A 21,457-nucleotide genomic window follows, 5' to 3' on the forward strand; every position below is an offset into this window, starting at 1 on the left:
TGGTTCAAAATAATTGTTCATTATGACAGTTAATGAAAAACATTGCACAAGACGCACATCCTAAACCCAATTGGTAGGCTGCTGCTGGATCAAAAACAGCTCACCATTTTCAAAAATAATAAATAAGTAATACAATCTGCACGCCAGGTATCTCCATTTGCAAAACAATTTGCTGAGGCTCTGAGGAAGACCTAATGCTTGAAACGCCACTTCAATAAAACATTTTCGCAAATGGGACGGGAGCTACCTGGTGTGCAGATTTTATCTTTTGAACAATATGCCAATTAACCCACACATTTCTGTGTTGCTACTGCTATTGTACTCTACTGGCTTACCAGCCAGTGATATTAGGTTTTCTTTTGTTACATCTTGTTCACAGGTACATACGAGTAACGTAATGTATGTATAATGTAATGTATTTCATTCTGGTTCTTCAGACATTGTTGCAGCATTGTTAATAATACTCAGCTCACTTAAGGCGCTTGAAGGTTCTTACTCCTACAGGATATCAACATTATAAACGTCTTTGTGCACGTAAAACCTGCAAAGTGACCTGTGCCAGTGTCCTTGACATTGTTCAAATAACATGCTCCATTCCAAATTGTCAAATATAGCTTGGTGAAAAGCAAGCGCCCTCTGACGCCCTCTTGTGTCTCTACAGGCTGGCTGTGCCCAATCCAATTTATATTAGAGATTTATTTGACCCAAACTACAGCAGTTTAAAACACAAAATTAAATTAGACATGTGTACATAAAACATCCACATGATCAAGATCTGTGTCCACAGCAACTATACACACCCTTCATTCATAGACAGGCAGACCACGACTATATTGCACTTGACCTAGTGAAGACAGAAAACACCATCAGCTGTGCGTGCGTGCTTGCGTGCGTGCGTGCGTGTGTTTGTGTGTGTGAAAAAAGGAGAGCACTCACACATCCAGAGCAGACCCCAGCATGGGAGGTGTGTGAGTGTGAGAGTGAAGCAGAGCGTTCCTGAGAAAGAGATTTTGTTCTCAGCGAACCTCCCCATGGTAAATAGTTAAAAATACATAAAAACTAAATAATTTAAAAAGCCAGTACACAAAGATTATAACTACTAAACCTTCTGTTAATGGAAAAAAAATAATAGTTTTCCACAAGGATGAAGGATTGACAGAGTTTATTAAGAAAGATCATCACAGCATCAGAGCTAGACAGCCTATAGGTTGCTATACGCTAGACTGGCAGGCCTGAGGCCTCTCTCCAGCCCTCACAGGGCAACAGCCCGCCTGGGCAGAAGCTTTCTGAAGTGTCTCGTGTGACACCTTTTATACACAGAAATGCTGTCCTAAATGGTCATATCATTGCTGTCGGGCAGAAACCTCTTTTCTCCATAGTTTAACATTTTGTGTTTTTTTCTCAAATTAACGCCCTACAGCATCACAAAAAAGTATCATAAGTAGCAGATCTACAAGCTCGAAACATTGTGCGAAGCTAAACGTTTCTTCCTGAATCCTGAAAAGTAACAGTTTTGAACATATGAGGTTTCCACCCGACAGAGACGATATGTGCTAAAGATAAGAGACACCACTATAGAATGATTATGCTGACTGGTTAAGTTATAAGAACGTCCATGTATGAAATCAGCTGTTACCTATTCATGGACACACACAACAGGAGCCATGCAGGCACAAGTCTCACAGACACAAGGGTAGGAGAACATAACAGCTGCAGTCAAATTAGCACATTGGTGTGAAAAGTTGCTGACAAGGCATTCAACGCAAGAATGAGTATAAGGTACACTATACACATTTGGCCATCTATTCGAGAATCATACTTCCTCGGAAGGAACCACACACTCCAAGGAAAGATACAAGGATGCAGTGACTTTTATTGCACAATGCTTTTCGCGTGTTGCTTCATCAGGCGCTCTGTCACACCCTTTTGAAAATGTTTGAATGTTTTACACCTATAACGACATGCACCAAATGAAGGACGCCAGGAGTGGTTAAAATCAGCTGCATACCGTTTTGCCAATATTGATGTCGTCAAAAAAGTTAAATAATGGCCTATAGGCCAGCCAAACCTATATACTGATCTAGCGCGTATAGAGTGGATATTGTGAATTGTATTTGTTGTTGTGTTGTTTTTACCACCGGCTGCAAATAACCTTTCCCTCATTGGGACAATAAAGGCACTGAGCTGAGTTGGACTGATATTTGAAACAACAATGCACTTTGTTTTATGAACCACCCAGACTTCTCAGATCAATTGGGACCGGTCTGCTTTTCGCCCCCACAGACAGAGTTCAATTTTTTATGCACTGTCACATACCTGGAGCAAATTTCCAGAAAACTGCAGGTCTGCTACTGTATAACTCTCTTTTATGGTATGTTCTTACGTGTTTCTTTTGTACTTTGTCCTCATGCCCTTAATGTTTTGTGTAAAGCATAAAGTGCTGGGATATTGCTATACAAATCAACTTGATTTTACAACAGTTGGCACTAGCTTACCATAATGCAGTGTTTCCCAAACTTAGGTCATCAAGAGCCATTATGGGTCGCAGACCCATTTATATGGGTGTGGGTATCCTTTTATTTGTACCGTTCCAAAATATTTTCAGAAAAATAAATCAAAAGTAAGAACCTGCTGTAAAACAGCAGCCGATGGGGTAAAAAATGACTGCATAATGAATAATGAATTATGAATGCATGAATTATTAATTATATTTTGACCATTTGATGTGATTTGACTATTTTAATATTTAATTTGTATTTATTTTTTAAGGACGGCCTTCACTTTCTGGGTATCAATTTGAAATTTTGAATCATATTGATTTCAAGATCCACATGGGAACGTCGTGGCTCCAATGCCAGCTTGTGACATCAGTCTTCTATGACAGATCTTTGTCACATGACTCCAAATTTGACTCCACATTTTAATTGCTTTTAGGGGTTAAGGAAATGTCTGGGAATCCATGCTAAAGATGGCTAGGCCCCGGCTAGATTGAAGTCTCGCTGTAAAAAAGATTATTAGGTTTTTCAGCACAAAAAAAAAGCGGAGCTCGGTAAAAAGTCAAAGCTCCACAGGACATTTAACAGATATTTTCTCCATAACGGTCCTAGAGACACGAGTTCTGCAGCTTTTATATTATTGTATTTTACCAGCTCTGAAAGAAGGAGCCTTCAGAAAGCGGGAACCAGTGACTATGCTGCAGACAGAGGACCACTACCATCATGAGATCAACAGTCGGTCACCAGTGGCTCTTCCAGTGTCTGGTAGCAATGTTGACATTCCTATTTTGGGCATGTCATTATTTCAAATTATTTTTGAGCGGTGTAGCCGCTCCTATAAGTGGGGTTGGGAAAGTTTTGGGACCCCTCCTCAAACCACCCTCTTTCTCCGTACTGTGATTGGCTGATTGGTATTCAGACCCTTGCCTCAGTACTGTGATTGGCTAGCCAGACGCGTGATGAAATAGCCGCTCCTATAAGTGGGTTTGGGAACGTTTTGGGTCCCCTCCTCAAACCACCCTCTTTCGCCGTACTGTGATTGGCTGATTGGTATTCAGACCCTTTGCTCAGTACTGTGATTGGCTAGCGAGACGCATGACGAAATTGATAACCTATAAATATCACCACTCACTTACAAAAAAAAGTAATTCCCATGAAACCTTCCATCACTGATGACCACTGTTGTTTTTAAATAGCACCGCTCACTTCACACTGGGTGTGATTTTTGCCAGACCCAGGGGGTCGGCCTGCATGAGGCTTTGTCTGTCGGTCTGTCTTTTCCTCTCCGCCAGGCCGTAAGGCATGGCGAGAGAGTATGTTTTACCCTCCGTCCGTGTGTCCGTCCGTCCGTGTGTCCGTGTGTCCGTGTGTTACCACCAAATCTCCGGCACCGTTGGCCCGGTCGCTGCGAAACTGTGCACACACACTCCCTGGATGCCAATTCAGAACCTCTGCCTCAAATTTTTCACATGGGCCTGTTATAGCGCCACCAGGAGGCCGATTTGTGCAAAACCCATTTTTTTCACATTATTCCTACAGTTTTTAACCAAACGTCATGCAAATCGCTACACAGTATCTCTATAGTCATGTGATCAACCCTGATCTGTCCGATTTCCCATATTCCATCCTTATTGGTTAAGGTTGCCATCCAAAGTTTGCAGGATTGGTCCGTTTTGAACAAACTGCCTCAAACCATGAACGCAGCGTGCGATTTCCGTGAAATTTCACACGCACATTCCCACTAGGCCGAGGAAGAAATGCCACCCTTTTCACATTGGCCTGTTATAGCGCCACCAGCAGGTCTAATTTAGCAAAACACATTTTTGGAACAAAATGCTTCAAATCATGAATGCAGTGTCCGATTGCCGTGAACGACCTAAGAATAGATGGCACCCTTTTCACATTGGCCTATTATAGCGCCACCAGGAGGCCACAATAACGTATCTGACCTGGCGGAGACCTGTGCTCCGAGGAGCACTTTATCTAGTTTCCTCTCTTTTCCTCTGCACACACGTCATGTGAAGTCCGGCCAATCAGATTTCAACCACTAGGGGTCTGGCAGAACCAGGTCTCCTGGTTTCCTTGTTTCAAAACAAATTGCTAATAGCAAAAATAGTCAATATACAAGCTCACCGTGTCATGATGTGAAACGTTGTGGGCTTGTAGATCCACCAGTGTTGCTATTTTCTTTTTTCTTCCGCAATGGGGTGTCACAGTTGCTATTTGGGGATCGTTGGCATGGAAACATTTGGGAAGACCACAAGGTAGTCGGTGGAGGGGGTTGTTATGCTGGGGTAACATGACATTTTGTGGGTCACTGACCCATTCACTGGACTTGTGCATGTTGCTCTGACAGATGCGGTCGGATAGGGCCAGGTCTTAACCCATTTAGACCTGGAAAACCTATACGTTTATATACCCTTCAATCCGGGAAAGAATCTGTGTCATATTAGATGTTGCTACAGTATCTCCCAGACCGCCACGTATGCTAAAATTGATATACACAGGTTTTTACATAGAGTCATTTCATTCAGAATAACAGCATCCGAAGTGATTGACTTGGAACTTAACCAGCAACTGTTTCTCTGAATTGAAGTGCTTCTTTCAAAAAGATTAAAAGAAGACAAAAGAAGACAAAGTTAAACACTCAACAGCTGTGATGTGATCAGATGTTCGTAGCATAAGGTACTGTAGGCCACAAACATGTCTAATCATTTGAACACAGAGCTATTTTCCTTTATAGTAAACATAAAGATGTTTACAGTAGTTAAGATAAAACAGGTTCTCAGTGATTAGGTCTTGGGATCCGTTTGATTAAAGAGGAAGCCTCTCTAGTTCCTTAAAATCCTTGTTTGCTAACTGTTGTATATATAAATGTATGCATTTTTACACTTCTTTTAAAGCTCATGACATACTGAACATTAATTATTAAAGAATATTCCATTTTAGGTTATAGTTTGGCCACAGGAACATGAACTGTATTGTCACCTTCATGCAAATGTGTGTGATAAGCCCATGGTTCTCAAAGTGGGGTCCTTGAGGGAGTTCCAGGGGGTCCCAGCTAAATGATAGATTAGGCACCAAATGGACCCTTATGGGTCTGTAACTGTGAGAGTGTACAAATGGAACCAAATGGACCCTAACGGGTCCATTTGGTTCCATTTGTACACTCTCAGAGTTAAATTAACATTGATTTTACAATGAATTTGGGTCCCAGAGACATACATGCTATTAAATGGGGGTCCGTGGGCTAATAAGTGTCAATTTGGGGGTCCTTGACATGAAAAAGTTTGAGAAGCACTGTGATAAGCATAGCAAGACTCGCTGTGCACTCGGCCGGAGCGGATCAGCTCCCAATTGGCTGAGATGAGGAGGAGGAGGGACTGTGAAACTAGCGCGCGTCTTGAATTTACTGTATAAAAGTGCATACTTATGTGATTGCCGGGCACTGTATTTTGTTGTTTGTCAGTTGCCACTTGTGGCTGTGCGTCTTGGCTACTTGTTACTACACTGATCCTTAGTAGCTGGATTGAGGCCGAGATGCAGAGTGTGTGTGTGTGTGTGTGTGTGTGTGCGTGTGTGCGTGTGCGCGTGCGCGTGCCTGAGCCTGTGCCTGTGCATGCGTACGCACATGTGTGTATGGTCTTGTGTGCTTACATAAAGTATATGTTTCAAGTTTATCTGAGTGTGTACTAAAACAAGGATTGAATGTGTTACTAATCAGGTGTGATTATATGAAAACAAGGGCCTTTTAAAAACCTTTGTGACACAATATACTCTGTCTGTCCAAAAGTCCTTTACTGTCCAATGTCATGTACCGTATACATAAAATTTAAGACTAAAGGTCCTTACACACCGGCGAAAATAGCGAATATACGCAAAATTCGGACTCGTTCCGAATAATTAAAAGACGCTTTTTCGCTTCGCTTTTTCGCTCCATGTACGGAGCCATTGACTTTATAAGGTTTAAAAAAAAAACGCATTATTCGCACGAAAAAATCGCCCCGGTGTGTAACAACCTTTAACCTTAACCCAGGAGAGTGACACAGAAAGACAGTTGACAACTCTGAACCAGCTCTGACAGTCACTTCCATCAGAGATATCTGAGTGAACTCTTTATTGATAATTCATTATATGGACTTTGTCCTCTGTAGGGCAGAGACAGCATTATTCCAGTCATGATGACATAATAAAACATATTTTACATAATAAAACACCTTTAATATTATGCTAATCTGATATGACACAATAGATATTGAGCAGGCAGGGATCATATCTCTCTGACAGGTCATATAATGTGTTGTCAATGTGCCCTGCTGTCATTGTGTCTTGCATTGATTTGATTTTTGTACTTTTTGGGGGTAAATGTTCCCCTGTTATTTCAATGTATTTATGTGGTTCACATAAAGTAAAACTCAGTAATATCAGTCAATGCCTTTGGAGTTAAAAACACACACTCTAATTTAAAAATGCTCATGTGACTTGGTATAAATTGACTGTAGATCCACAATACCTCCAGAAGTCTACAATTGAGCTTGAGATGGAAGTAACCTACTGTATTCAGTTTTTTATTATGGTGGTATGATTGTATTATCAGTGAGTCAAGTGACTGCAGGGTTATAGTCTACCTCATCCCTTGAGGTTTCATAAAACTTCCGTCATATTTAACATAATGACCTGTGCTACCGATCATATAAAATGTCATACTTTATGATGTCATAAATGTGGAAGAGTATTTGTTCTTTGATGTGAACTCAAATCACACAAGAGATGTTTGGTAAATGTTTATTTGATTGAAAAAGTATGCTTTCATGTACAATTTTATTTTAAATGTATCATTAGCACACTGGTAGGTGAATAGTCACAGAGTGGAATATGGTTTACAATGTCTCCAGTTTCAATCAATCAATCAATCAATCAAAACTTTATTTTAATAGCATTTCATACAGCAAGTGCAACCCAATGCACTTCACAGATCAAATAAGACAAACATTTTAAAAACATTAATAAAAGGAGGAAAGAAAAGTCCAACCCAGTTGGAGTCATGTGTTGCAGTCTTTTAACCCTCTATGCACACCGAATACAACTATAATGACCAAAAAGATAATACATGAAATTGTTAAAGGGATATTTCACTTTCAAAACTACTCAGGCTTTTGTGAGCCCCCCAGAACGTTTTTAAGTTGCTTGATTCATTATTTAGATATTTGATATTCATGTTATCAGACACGCCCCCTTCCTATACAAACCCATTATAACTTCAAACTCCATTTTTAACATGTTAGATTCATCAAAAACACCCGTCCTTGGTTCTGGTGACTCACCCTTCCTTCCTAATACACGAGGGGGCCGTGTTTTTTCGATTACTTTATTCGTTTATTTTATTTTATTGTTTTATTGTATTTAATTTTAAACATTTAAAAAAATATATATTACAAATACATGAAAAAAGTTATAGAAAAAACACGGCCCCTCGCGTATTAGGAGGGCAGGGTGAGTCACCAGAACCAAGGACGGGTGTATTATTAGTATATTAGTTTGATAAATTTTTATAGTAAAGTACCCTGAATCCTCAACATTGTTACTACTGATTTAATGTATACCTTAAATCCCCAGTATAATAATCATAATCATAATAAGGAATAAGGAATATATTTTGAATTATCAAAATAAATTATTTTTGATTTCTTGTCCATCTTTTGGAGTTACATCATGGCAAGGTAACACAACCCAAACCTCTACCAAAATGGTCTTGCCCTTTAAGCTTCTCATTATAACAGATAGATACTTGTTTTACATATTTACATACATTTACATCTGCATTTTGTTGGCTAATGTGTGGCTATTGTCATCTTGTTTCAGCTACAGATCACCACCCATTTTAGGGGTTAGGGTGGTTAGGGATGGAGTTAACAATCTATTGTTCTCACCCAAAACTTTTTCCTTTTTCTCAACTTCTTGGTTTGAGGTTTATTTTCTTCAAATATTTAGATATTTCATTGTATGCTGCATGCTTGTACCGGACATACATCAACCGGAGATACCTTGATGTTCCCTGGTAAAATCTTCAGAGGGAGAATATGATCAGTGCTAAAGAATGGAAAGACAGCGCAAGTGAGTTTGCAAGTGAAGGTGTGTATGTTAGCATGACGATCAGAGAATGACAGCTTTCCTTCATCCCAGTCCAGCTGGACTCTGATCTTCTGGGGTTTCCGCTTCACTGAGATAACTGTGCGTGACCCTGATGAGTCGACTGATGTGTATATACCTTTATTTAACTCTATTCCCCAGCTCTTAACCCCAAATAAACCCGCGATTCCCGCGAAGAAACCTTTTCCGGTTCCCTTCCTCTGATATGACTCTGCTAACACACCTATTGTCCAGTTTGGGTTGTTTCCAACTTCAACGTCCCAGCTGTGAATCCCTGAGTTAAAGCCCTCAGAACTCAGGACACGGTAGGTTTTGTCAAACCTCTCTGGATTGTCAGGAAGCTGCTGTATGTCTCCACTTCTCACACTGGTCAGATCATCAGACAGGATCAGTCCTGGATGGGCAGAGTTGGGGTCCAGAATGACAGGAGTGTAGGAGACAATGGCCTTCATCTTGTCCCAGACTCTGAAGGTCAGGTTGTTCAGGTGTTTGGCCATGTCTATCAGTGCTCCTGAGACCGGCTGTGGGTCCTGCAGTGTGAACTGGACTCTTTCCATTGTGGTCTTGTAGTTCTGGAGGAATGAGACGTGGTCAGCTCTCAGCTCCTTCTCTATAGCTCTGATTTTATGTGAAAGGGTTGATATGTCTCTGTTCAGACCCTCAATCTTCTCCTTCATCATCTGACTCTTCTTCTGCTCTTCCTCCCTCAGTGCTTTGATCCTGGCCTCCTCTTCCTCTTGTAGAAACTGATGATGCTTCTTAAACTGTTCCTTTATCTGCATCTCTGTGTGCCGGGTCTGGACCTTAATGTGTTCTGCTGTTTGATCATAGTTTGTTTTAAATGTTTTAAATACCTTCAGTTTCTTCTGTAAAGGCTTCAGTGATTTCTGGACTTCCTCCTTGTGATCCACAGCAGCTTCATCAATGGGTCTGAAACTGTGATTGACGTGTTTTTTAGAATCTCGACACACAAGACACACTGGCTGTTGACATTCCAGACAGAACAGTTTGATTTTTCCATTATGCAGACTGCAGCGAACCTCAGACCCTGTTGAAGCTCTCTGATGTCTCTCCTGTATGAAGGCCTCACACAGGTTCTTCAAAGCCAGGTTTCTGGCTGGATCCATTGAGGATATTCTCTTACAAACAGGACATTCCTTTATTACCTTCTCTCTCCACCATTCCTGAAGACAGGCTTTACAGAAGCTGTGGCTACATAACAGGACAACAGGATCTTTAAAGATGTCACAACACACAGGACAGGAATAATCCTCTTCTGAGCTAGACGACCTGGAAGCCATTTTGTCTCAGAGTGATTCTCAGGAATTCAGCCAGTCAGTGGCAACACTCCTTCTTCTAGAATATTCCCCCAAGTTTACTTTCACTTTGAATCGTGGTTCTTGTTAAAGTCCATTCAGCTGACAGAGTCAGCAGCATGTTCCAGTGGTCTGGGTCAGTATTCCCTCCTGTAGCTGTGGAAAGGCAGTCTGTCCTTCCTCACTCGAAGTTGTGTGTTTGATCTGAATGTGAATCTTATCGTCTCGATAAGCAAGAGGTGGAGCTTTGCCACACCACAGACATGTTGCAAAGTTCACTCTCTCTCTCTCTCTCTCTCTCTCTCTCTCTCTCTCTCTCTCTCTCTCTCTCTCACACACACACACACACACGGAAACTTCCTCATGCAGTTTGTGCCCGAGGCCATCAGGTATGTTGCCAAACAGGCATGTGGTGTGATGTCTTTGTCACAGGGCATTTATGGGAAAACTTGTTAGCATATTAACGTGCAATTCACATGTGGCCGCTTAAACCCTGGGAGAAATTAAAGTAAAATGTGTGCTAATTCATTGAACACAGTTCTACATCTCAGTGGACTCAAGCGAAGTCACCCTGAATCTACACAATGTAGCGTATGCTCCACACATATTGAATTGGTTTAATAAGATGTCAGGAGAGTCTTTTACGTATTACACTTGATGTAGACAGGGAACAATAGCAGGGACTTAACAATGCACACCTCACATTAACCCTTTCACTGCAGAGGCAGCCATGCAAGTGTGCTTCGTCAGGATTTAGGGTTCTTGTGTTTTGTTCAAGGATGATTCAACACATAGTGTTAGCAGGACTCATTTCACCATGATTCACGTGAGGAAAGTATACATATTATGTGCTTTTAAGGATTCACATTGACAGCAGTGATGTGAATCCTTGTGTTGTTCTTTTATTTATTATATTTAGTATGGACAGGGAACACCAGAGAGAATAGCATGACAAGTTAATTTTTTTATCATCTAATGAACTTTGACCAAAGTGCTCTAGTGTGTGGCACACATTAACCCTTTCAGAACACCGACAGCAGAGCCCACAGGCAAATAAAGGCTATTCAAGTTGACAGCAGTGATTCAGAGTTGCAGGGTGTGGCTAGACGTCAGTGGCAAACACGCAGCCTGATAACAAAGGTTTCTATACTGGAAGAGAGACCATCAGACATCAACCCAACATAACACTGGAAGAGGTTTTTCATCCTCAGCTCATAGACAGAGAACACATTTGAGTCTGAGTTCAATTACAGTAGTTAGACTCATATTCCCCAGAAAAAAGACACCATTTTATGCTGGGATATGCTGACATCTTCACGACATTTGACACATATAGTTAAAGGATTATTTTTTATGTATTTATAAAACTTACCCATTAGTCATCCACTTTGTATTAATAATTTGTTTATTCATTTAAAGATGTCCATGTCAATCATGTGTGCTGCTGTTACATGTTATTGAAAATTATACTCAATCATATATTCTGCTGCTACTCATTTAGAAAAATAGCTAAATACACACTATATTCAAACTATGGGACCTTTTTATATTCTAACGGCACATGTCATCCCATGAAGAAACCTCAGATTTGACATGTTTTCATGATAGTAATGCAGTCAGTCAGTGTTTAGACCAATTCTTCTTTGAGAAATTAAGTTAGGAAGGAAACAATTTTATGTCATTCAAACAGATCATACATTCCTACAGTATGTCCTAAGTGTGGCATGGTTCATTACTTACAAATTGTACTGTGTGCAACCAGCAGAGCTCAGGATCAAAACATGTTTATCCCAAACACAAATTAAATGTCAGCATACTGTAGAGTTGAGATGACCTGGGACCTGTTTGACCGTTCATACGATTATCAGCAATCCTGCTCTAAGCATGATTGATACAGTACATAGGCTCCCTGAATGTGGTGTTCATGTGAGGTGTATTTGGTCATTGAGTCATACGGCAGAACTATTGAACCATATGTTTATTTTAGTTTGCGCATCACACTGAGGAAAGAACCCCCCCCGCACACACACACACACACACACACACACACACACACACACACACACACACACACACACACACACACACACACGCCATCAGGTATGTTGCCAAACAGGCATGTGGTGTGATGTTATTATAGACCGGGAACAATAGAAAAAAGCTTTGCTTTTTTATCGTCTCAGAGTGCACTTTGACCGTTTAACTTACTTTACAAGTACAACTGTCATTAAGACTTTCACATGTCGACGGCAGAGGCAGCCGTGCAAGTCAAGTCACCTGCCTCTGCCTGCACACCAGGAGCAGGGAATACCACTGATTTTCAACATTGAACTACAGTATGTCATTAATATACCTTAGATCTGGTGTGTGGAATTAAGAAAAGGATCCTCATTGTTAGGGTCATGTGATCAGTGACATACGGAAGGTGAGCTCTTTGGCCTGCCCTCTAGTCTCATTAGAATGGGCTTGTAGTAGTTGCAGTATAATATTGGCATAAATATGGTCATACATAACGTTTCACAAGACATAGTAGGGTTAGGGTAAGTAATGTATGGTATGCTAGAATATGTTAGTGCAATAGAACTAATTTAGTACATTTTTTAGTGGTTGGTCTCCCTATACTCTTCCATTATGAGATTTAAGCCAGTGGTTCTCAACCTTTTGTGGATCAGGGCCCACTTGAACATTTTGAAAGCGTCATAATTTCCACCTAATTCTTTGTCATATTAATGTTATAATATCATAAAAATCGTAGTGTTTTGCAAGTTATTTGGGGGCCCACTGCAATATCCTCATGGCCCGCCGCGAGGATTACGTGAGTGCTCTATGGGTGCTCTATACGTGAGTGCTCACATGTCTTTTGCAGTTGCTTTGTCCTTGAGGGGATTCTTTTGGGGTCCCCCTGCTAAATGATTGTTTGAAACCAAATGGACCCTTATGGATCTATAACTCAAAATACACTCTCAGTGTAGTTTAGGCTTAATGCATATCACGCTGGGGGTCCGTGAATTTAAAACAGTTGAGAACCAGTGCCTTAGAGAGGGCTTCCCCTGCTCAGCCACCTACAGACAGTCCAATTTAACCTCAGCTACATACTGTAGAAACACTTCCTCAGCAGCTTGTTATGTTTGCTGGCATCCATTGTGTTGATGACAATAATGGAAAAGATAACAAAAAGTATGTCAAAATGTTCTGTAGCACATAAGGGAAAGCCATTTTATGCAGAAAACACTTGCATAAGACTATAGCAGCAATAGTAACAGTCTAGTGTTTTGTGCTAAAGCAGCAGTAGTCTCAGTAGTAGTCACATCAACATGACAAATACGTACCTAGCATTGGTCCTTGCTACTCAGTGTGTGTTAAGATAAGTTTCACATGGAAAGCATCAGTGCACAGCGTGTGATGCCGGGCTGATGAGACTGCAGAGAACGTCATAGCTGCCTCGAGCAGAGCAAACGCAAACTCACACAATGGAAAAAAAGCAGCATCTGTGAATATTATGAACAGCCATTGAGCATGTAGCTGAGCAGCCTTCTGCCTAATGTGTTGTATTATGTATGGCCTCCAGCTAGTCACGATCATACAATCACTAAATTGTATTATGTTGTGATGAAGACTTTCCACTCGTCTCTGTTTACAGCGTTGCTGAAGGCCAAGTCATCTTTAGCAGGATTCAGCCGTATGTACAGTATATGGTTGTATATATCGTCGCTGTCGGTTAGAAACCTCGTACTGTATGTTCAAAACCGTTCCATTTCAGGAAATGGACAAAAGAACCTGTGTTCCAATGGTTGTTATTTAGTCACTTGTTAAATGAAACCCACAGACACACTTAATCACTTTCAACCTGGTGTCCCTGTTTTGTGTCACATACTGGTGTGGTGAGAACCCTAATGCAGGACTTCAGTCTGAATCCGCCCTAAAGGGCGGATTCAGACTGGGTCAAGGTACTGTATAACCCAGCTAAAATAATGTGTCATTATAAAAATATATAAATGATATATGATTAGCAGTCCACTTCCTCCTGTTGGTACGGATGGATTCACATTGCAGTGTTCCGCTCCCGAGGGCGCAGCAATCGGACCCGAGACTACCTTCCCAGGTGGTTTCGGGTACGGTACGGTGATGTGTTACGGGGAACGGTACGCTACAGTCACACTACCACAACATCTGCCATGTGGTCCGGTGTGCGCACCCGGCACCATAGTCTGAATCCGCCCTAATATACATGAGGGAAGACTTCTTCTTTTTTCCCTCTACACCAAATCTCTTCGTCAAAAATAGTCAATCTACTTGTAGATCATCTGATTTCATATTAAGGGAATGCAACCATCATGGTCCATAGGGGGTGGCCACCAAAAAGGTGTGGGTGAGAAAATAAAGAAATGTTTTGATAAAAAACTGTCTTCAGTCTGCTGTAAAGAGGAATACACGGGCCTAGTCCTATTTATAGAGGCAGGGTTTTCAATCACCACATACTGAAGAGTCCAGAGCCAACTGAAGAGTACAGAGCCAACTAAAAAGTACAGAGCCAACTGAAAAGTACAGAGCCAACTGAAAAGTACTGAGCCAATTGAAAAGTACAGAGCCAAGAAAATACAATATCAACAAAATCTACTATATGATTTAAGTAAGACAACAATAACTGATTACTGTATAGATTTCAAAGAATACACCAGTGGAATAATGAACTGACAGCATATAGGATATCAATGAATAATACAATATGCTTCAAAAGAAGCAGGGAGCACCCAATAATTGATTTATTTAGATGCATTTAGAAGAATAATTATTATGTCATAATAGTTGATATGTAAACATATGAAATAAAACAAATCAATAGCATCTCATTCAGACCTGCAGGGTAAAGAGTTTTAACCATATAAACCCAATATACTTCATTGATCGGGGTTCCCCAGGGGTCTATACTTGGTCCTCTCCTTTTTCCCCGCTATACCAAATCTCATTGCTGAAAACAACAGCTGTGCCAAGTGCCACAAGGTGACGTGTTGTGAGCTTGTACATGCTTGTGCTATTTTCGCAGAATGTTATCATATTTCCGGAATGCTAATGGTAAAAGATCCCTTTATTATTACTCAATGTGTAACAGACTTTGTTCATATCTCAGGGGTTCTCAAACTTTGAATTAAACATTGAAGCCCCGTTTTACAAATATCTAAAATAGTCGATCTACAAGCTCACAACACATGGCGATGTGACGCGTTATGAGCTTACCGGTATACATCTGCTATTTCAGCTATTTGTGAAAATATATTTACATTTCTGGAACGTTTTTGAATTTGTTGTGGAAACTGTCAGAAAATCTTTTGGAAATGTTTTGATGTATTTTTACGCAAACAAAAACAAAACGCAAAATGCAAATTTACTGGCAACCCATAAAAACTGATCCGTGGCCCATAAATTGGGTCCTGTCCTGACCCATTGTTTGGTAAACACTGAAATATCTGGTCCCCAGCATGGCATTCTGATCTGCTGGATCACGCTGTAGAGTGAGAGACTAAACAGGATGGCCGGCATCTTTGAAGTGAGACCTGAGGACTTTTCATCACAACTCCTGATTGCACTTTGGTGTTAGAAATACTATGTTCCAAGTGAAATAAGTAAAAGTCCTGTATTCAATATTTCACTTGTAGGCGGGTGCATATATGAAAAAAAAGCACTGTACCCAAAAAAAATTGGAACAAAAGGTTTCTCAACTGTTTTTTGTAGTATGTGGTGTCCTGAATAACATACTAAAAGTCTACCAAAGTTTGACCACTTTTAAGGTGTTATTTTCAAGATGGCGTCCAAGATGGCCAAAAAAACGTTAAAATAGCTTAATTCCTTCATTATTTATCCTAGACAAGTACTTTTTGTGTCTAACCCCATGTTTTGGGGGCATGGGAATCCATTGGACTTGTCCAAATTGCAGAGATACAATTAGATAATTGTGAAATCCTATATTTTGTTTGAGACTCTTTTAACACCCTCTGAAATGGTCACCCGTTTCAAGTTAACTTAACTACTTATATAATAAATGTCCAACAACTTATATTTATTTTTTACTGGAACAAGGCTTTAATCCTCAAAACATAACAACTAATAGTCACAATTTGCAGAAGGTGGTGGTAGAGAATATTGTCAGTTGCAATATAGTATTGTTTTCAATATTGCACAAACTAAATTCATCTTTGACTAACCAAAAACATTATTTTTCTTGTGGACAAGCGCAGTGTCATCTTGTAGACACACGATTTTGAAAAACATTGAATAGATGTTTATAGAATGTTTTAACACATTAGGAAGGCAATCAGTGTGAGTGTGCAAAGAGGGATGGGGTGGTTATGGAGGTTAGTGTAGAGCTGTCAGAACTGGGTGCCTAGACAGAGGGGAGTATGCGGGGTGGGTCTAGAGTTTAGTGGGCCTAGGGTTCCCCTCAGGTAGGTAGAGGGGAGTATGGGGGTTACTGGATTGCTCCCTGGGCACTTGGAGCACAGAAGAGCAAAGTTAGGAGCCAAGGAGACCCTGAGCTTCTCCTCTCCCCCATGTCCGATGTGCAAAACCTCCAACAGAAATGATACGCCATTTCAACAAAGACAGTTTTGCAAACGATACATGAAAGATAAACTTCTTTGCCAGATCTCACTCCAAGTGGCTTAGGGAGCCTGCGCATCTCCTCCTTCTCAGCTCCTCCAAAAGCAAATTAGCATTTGGGATGCAAACGATTTCTAAGCCACGGCACACTGGAGGACGGAGTGAGGAGGAGGCAGAAATTAAGGAATTGGAATTTAGCTAATGCGTGAGGCTGAGAGGAGTGTCCCTATGTCGCCTGGCTCACTGGATAGTCCCACTGGTCCCAAGTGGACCTCCACGGTGGCTCCCGAGATAGGCACTCCCAAGATAGGCACTCTTGAGTTAGCATAGGTAGCCAGTGGTGGTGGTTGTAAGACCTCCACATGTTGCAAGACTGTGTCAGGCAGACAGTCATGTCCCTATGTATGCTGGTCCCAGTTGGACCTCCTGGCGGGTCTGGCTCCTATGCCCGAGATAGGCGCTTGTGAGTGGGCATAGGTAGTGAGGAGGGTATTTTTTTATTAAAGCACTAAAAGTAGAAATCCTTATTTACAATGTATCTTATGTATATTCAACAGGTTTTAAGTTTTATATCAAGATATCATACAAGTCTACTATGTCTCATCCTGAGTCTACTTAGAAAAGGTTACATTACATTAGCCATTGCTTAAGTCTGATGACCTTTGGCTTTTCACAGTCAGGGAAAAATACTGCAACTCAACTTTATATTATCTTATCTTGTTTTGCTTACAAACTTGCTTTTTGACTTCCAGCGACTGTTTGACCTATCTGGAGAATCAGTGAAACAGAGGAACACATGATTAATGCTATTTACATTAATGACCACCCTCTGTTCTTTATCAAAGTGTTTCAGTCAGCCTTTGAAGCTTCATCAGGTGATGTACTCATCACACATTTCTATGTAAATGTGAGGACTGATTAGGCCTTTGTTTAGGCAACCTCTGTCCTCTTTGCTGGCACAGTATACTTCAAGTGAGTCATCAATTTCTTTAATCTAGTTCCTTACTATTACACTAATGTGTCATAGCAAAATAACCTGGTAGTAATATTCTCATATTTAATAACTACTTGTAGTCCTGAATATACCACATTGGATAGCAGCAGGGACACAGCCCCTTATGGGCGTGGAGGTCGGTTAAATTGGGATTCTATGGGGAGACTGGAGCCCAGGGCGTCATGGGCTGTCCCCTATACGTACCTTCTTGCTGTTACAATTATCCAGAAAAAAAAATCAAGGTTCAAGCTTATTGCCAGCAGTACCAATCACAAAACAAAGATATGTGAAATTCATTTTGCACTAAAACCTCACACAACTACTCACAGGAATAAAGGAATAAGGAGATGTCTGTGACAAGCAAATCTGAACCTTATCCACACCACACTCCTCCACCACCCCTGCCTAGACACCCAGTAGAAGACACTATATACATGTTGAGCTCTGTACTGACTTGCACACCCTCTCTAGGCCCACAAGTGGCCATTTTTTTCCTACTGAGTGTAGCGTTGTGAGCTTGTACATCGGCTATTTTCACAATGTTTGCCTCTTTCTTACCTAATATTTGAGATAATATATATAGATAATATAGTCTTAAGAGTAATTAAATTGTAACTTTAGAAATGTGCAGATACCCTGTATACACTTATACTGTATGTTGGTTTGTTTACTGTTGAGTGAGAAAACAATGTTGCACATTAAGCAAACCATTTGGGGGACCCCCAGTTTGGGAACCAGACACCTTTACAAACAAATTGGCGAAGACATTTCTCGGTAAGGAATTTCTTCCACGATTTGTGTAATATTCCCAGTCTATCACTTGGCAGCCATGTTTTTACAAATGTCACAGTACCACCCAGTAATAATGAATGTATTCCTTATTGGTATCCAAAGAAATGTTGAAAGCTTCAACAGAATGTGAATTACATGTATAGGTGATGAATTCACCAATCCTGGGCATTATGGCGTGTAGAAAAGGGAGAAATGTCAAATTACATTGTTAAATATGCTTATAACCAATTGCTTCAATATTTAATTGTACTTATAATCACTTGACTATAATGTATATATGCTAATCGGATTCCTAGATCACCAAAACATGGGCTTAGGCACCATAATTACTTGTGTAGGGCAAATAATGAAGGAGTAATGGTCTTTTAAGGAACTGGTGGAGGCCATCTTGGAAATTTGACATTTCTAATGATCAGATTTCGGTAGACTTTTGATATGTTATTAAGTACACCTGATACTACAATAAACCATTGAGAAACCTTTTGTTCCAATTTGTTTTGGGTCAACCCATAATTGCACCCGCCTATTGAGTAAAAGTACAAAAGTAAACTTGCATTAGAAATGTATATGTGAACGGGATATTTGCTTCCTTTATACAATTGAAAGAGAAACACTTCTGGGAAGGGGGAAGGGAGGTGGGGTCCTTTTGTTTTTTGCTTAGGTTTGAGTGTACATTTTTGGAATATAAAGGCAGCCTTGGTTGTGAATATAAGTTATTGTTATAAGAAAAAATGTACATTTTGACATTGTATTATTTTTTTGTAGGCCTAGCTACCTATTTGTTTGTTTTTGGAAAAAAAGGAAGCAATCCATATACTTGAACGGAAAATGTATATTTGTATCCTGTGCTTCACAATAAAAATATTTGGAGCTATAAAAGTACAAAAGTATTGGCATAAAAACATACTTCCAGTACCAACGTAAAAGTTCAAAAAACTTTTAAAAAATTGACAAATTATTTTGAAAGTGTGACATGAGTCACATTTTTCAAAAGGTTGACTATAGTGGACCCTTGTGGGTGTGGACTAATGGACCAGGTTGCATATGTAGCCTACACCAGAGTGAAGATAACAAGATTTTACTGTTTGGATAGTTTAGTTCAGTGGTCAACCTTCAAGAAGTGAGGGTCCTTGAATTTCAAGTACCCTCAGTTTGATATGAGAAACACAAATCCCTTCATGCTGCACAACAGCAGAAAGCTGTCATTGAGTGAAGCTTCCAGCAGCTGGACATGATTATATGTGTCAGCACTGACCAGGAGGTCCTTGATGTTTCTGGGTCTACAGTGACAAAACCCAGGTGGTTGAAAAAAAAGTAGTCTTTGACATACAGTACAAGGTCTGAGCTCAGTACGTGCCAGTGTTTTTAATGAGTATTAACTTGTAGCACAAGTAACGATTGTTTTTCTCTGCTGTGTCCTGGTCCTTTGATGTCTGTGACGTACAGTATTGATGTCTGTGACGTATATCTTATTGAGTGCTACAGTATGCCTCATGCCAACCATCATCTAGGAAAGCAACAAGGAAGCAATCATACATTTCTTGGGCCTTCTGCTTAGAATCTGTGTTAGAGCACATGTTTCAACCAAAAACATTTTTATGAAATACTGGTTAACCACTTAAGCCTGTAGGCAACGAATAGTGAAAATAGCTATTATAGTATATTTACACACACCCATTTTTATTGATGAATTAGAAAAATGTAGATCTATTTTTTCATGTACACATGGCCTTATCATAAATAATGTAAATCCTTCCTGCTGAATTCTTTTTTAACGAGCAGTGTGTTTAAATTAAGACGTTGTGCTCGGGTCACTGGTAAACATGAGAAACAGCATAATACCTGGTTACTCTCCAGATTGAAATTTGCTCTGTGGTTTGCTGCCATCTATTGGTGAAGGAATGTCTTATGAACACGGTCAGGGGAGAGTATCTATCTGGATAGGCAGAGGATACTAATTCAAAGTCAGATTTTGATTTAAAAACCAAGCATTATTTCGAACACTGGTTACTGCATTATGCAATCAGAACTACAAACTCATCACTCCCAATTCTCCATCGTAATCTGAAGACTCACATCAAACCCCACCTCAAGACAAATTCTACAAATTTTTATTTGATTCTTACAGTAAGTATGTTAAAATCATACCTATGAAAGTACAGTTAACACTAGATATTCTAATGAGGGGGATTTTATTACTGTCCAGTTGAATGGCTTGACAACCAAATAATGGGAAAATGTAACTCTGAGAGAGTACAAATGTAACCAAATGGACCCACAAGGGTCCATTTGGTTACATTTGTACTCTCTCAGAGTTACATTTGTACTCTCTCAGAGTTACATTTGTACTCTCTCAGAGTTAAATGAAACTCTCTCAGAGTTACATTTGTACTCTCTCAGAGTTAAATGAAACTCTCTCAGAGTTACACAACATGGATACATTAAATATTCAACAAACCTTTTTAAAGGAACTATGACCATTATTGTTGCTAAATGGAATATGCCTTGAACAATGTACTGTAGGCCTAAAAAAGAACCTCAAACATCGAAACATATATCGGATTGTATATGGCATTGTTAACATTGCTTTTCATGTTATTGTTTTATACAGCATTACTATAGGCCTATATTAATATAGCGATATCATCATGAGGCCTTTTAGCAACAATCACCAGCAGGCGGCGGTAAAAGCAAACGATCCACACAAAGATTGTTCCATACCACAGAGGAACACTAACTTTATGCTTAAGTCCATGAAACCAAATGAGTTAGAATAACTGTTAAACCAAATTAGTTATTAATGAGCAAAAAATAAGGAAACATTAATAAACAGGGATTAGTCACAACAAGGTCACCCATAAGCTCAAACTTAATTTTTCATTTACAATATCACACTGTTTTTTGATTGATTATATTGATTGAATATGTTATTAGGCAAAAAATATAAAACAGCACAGTTACATTTAAAATACTTTGTCTAACAGGTCCGTTCATGAAAGTCCTTGCAGACTTGTTTCCAATGAGGGCCTTGGTATTCAATTCATAGACTATGACACCACCATGTAGATAGTGTGTAAGCTTATTGGCGATTTCCATAATTTTGGTTGTTATTATTT

The 21,457-nt window shown here is 39.9% G+C and overlaps 1 protein-coding gene across 1 annotated transcript; it reads right to left on the reverse strand.

Annotated features, from left to right (window-relative positions):
- Nucleotides 1-8,208: 8,208 nt before the first annotated feature.
- LOC311056113 (E3 ubiquitin-protein ligase TRIM35-like) lies at nt 8,209-10,181 on the reverse strand. Its single transcript, XM_084072504.1, has one exon. The coding sequence runs from the start codon at nt 9,944-9,946 to the stop codon at nt 8,492-8,494; it is 1,455 nt and encodes a 484-aa protein (XP_083928630.1). The 5' UTR covers nt 9,947-10,181; the 3' UTR covers nt 8,209-8,491.
- Nucleotides 10,182-21,457: the final 11,276 nt, after the last annotated feature.

This window comes from Gymnoscopelus microlampas, assembly GCF_963454915.1.
Source record: "Gymnoscopelus microlampas genome assembly, chromosome: 11".
Classification (NCBI taxonomy): Eukaryota; Metazoa; Chordata; class Actinopteri; order Myctophiformes; family Myctophidae; genus Gymnoscopelus; species Gymnoscopelus microlampas.

Bases quoted from the DNA above. Each gene is read 5' to 3' on its own strand.
- LOC311056113 (XM_084072504.1), bottom strand. From the start codon at position 9,946: ATGGCTTCCAGGTCGTCTAGCTCAGAAGAGGATTATTCCTGTCCTGTG.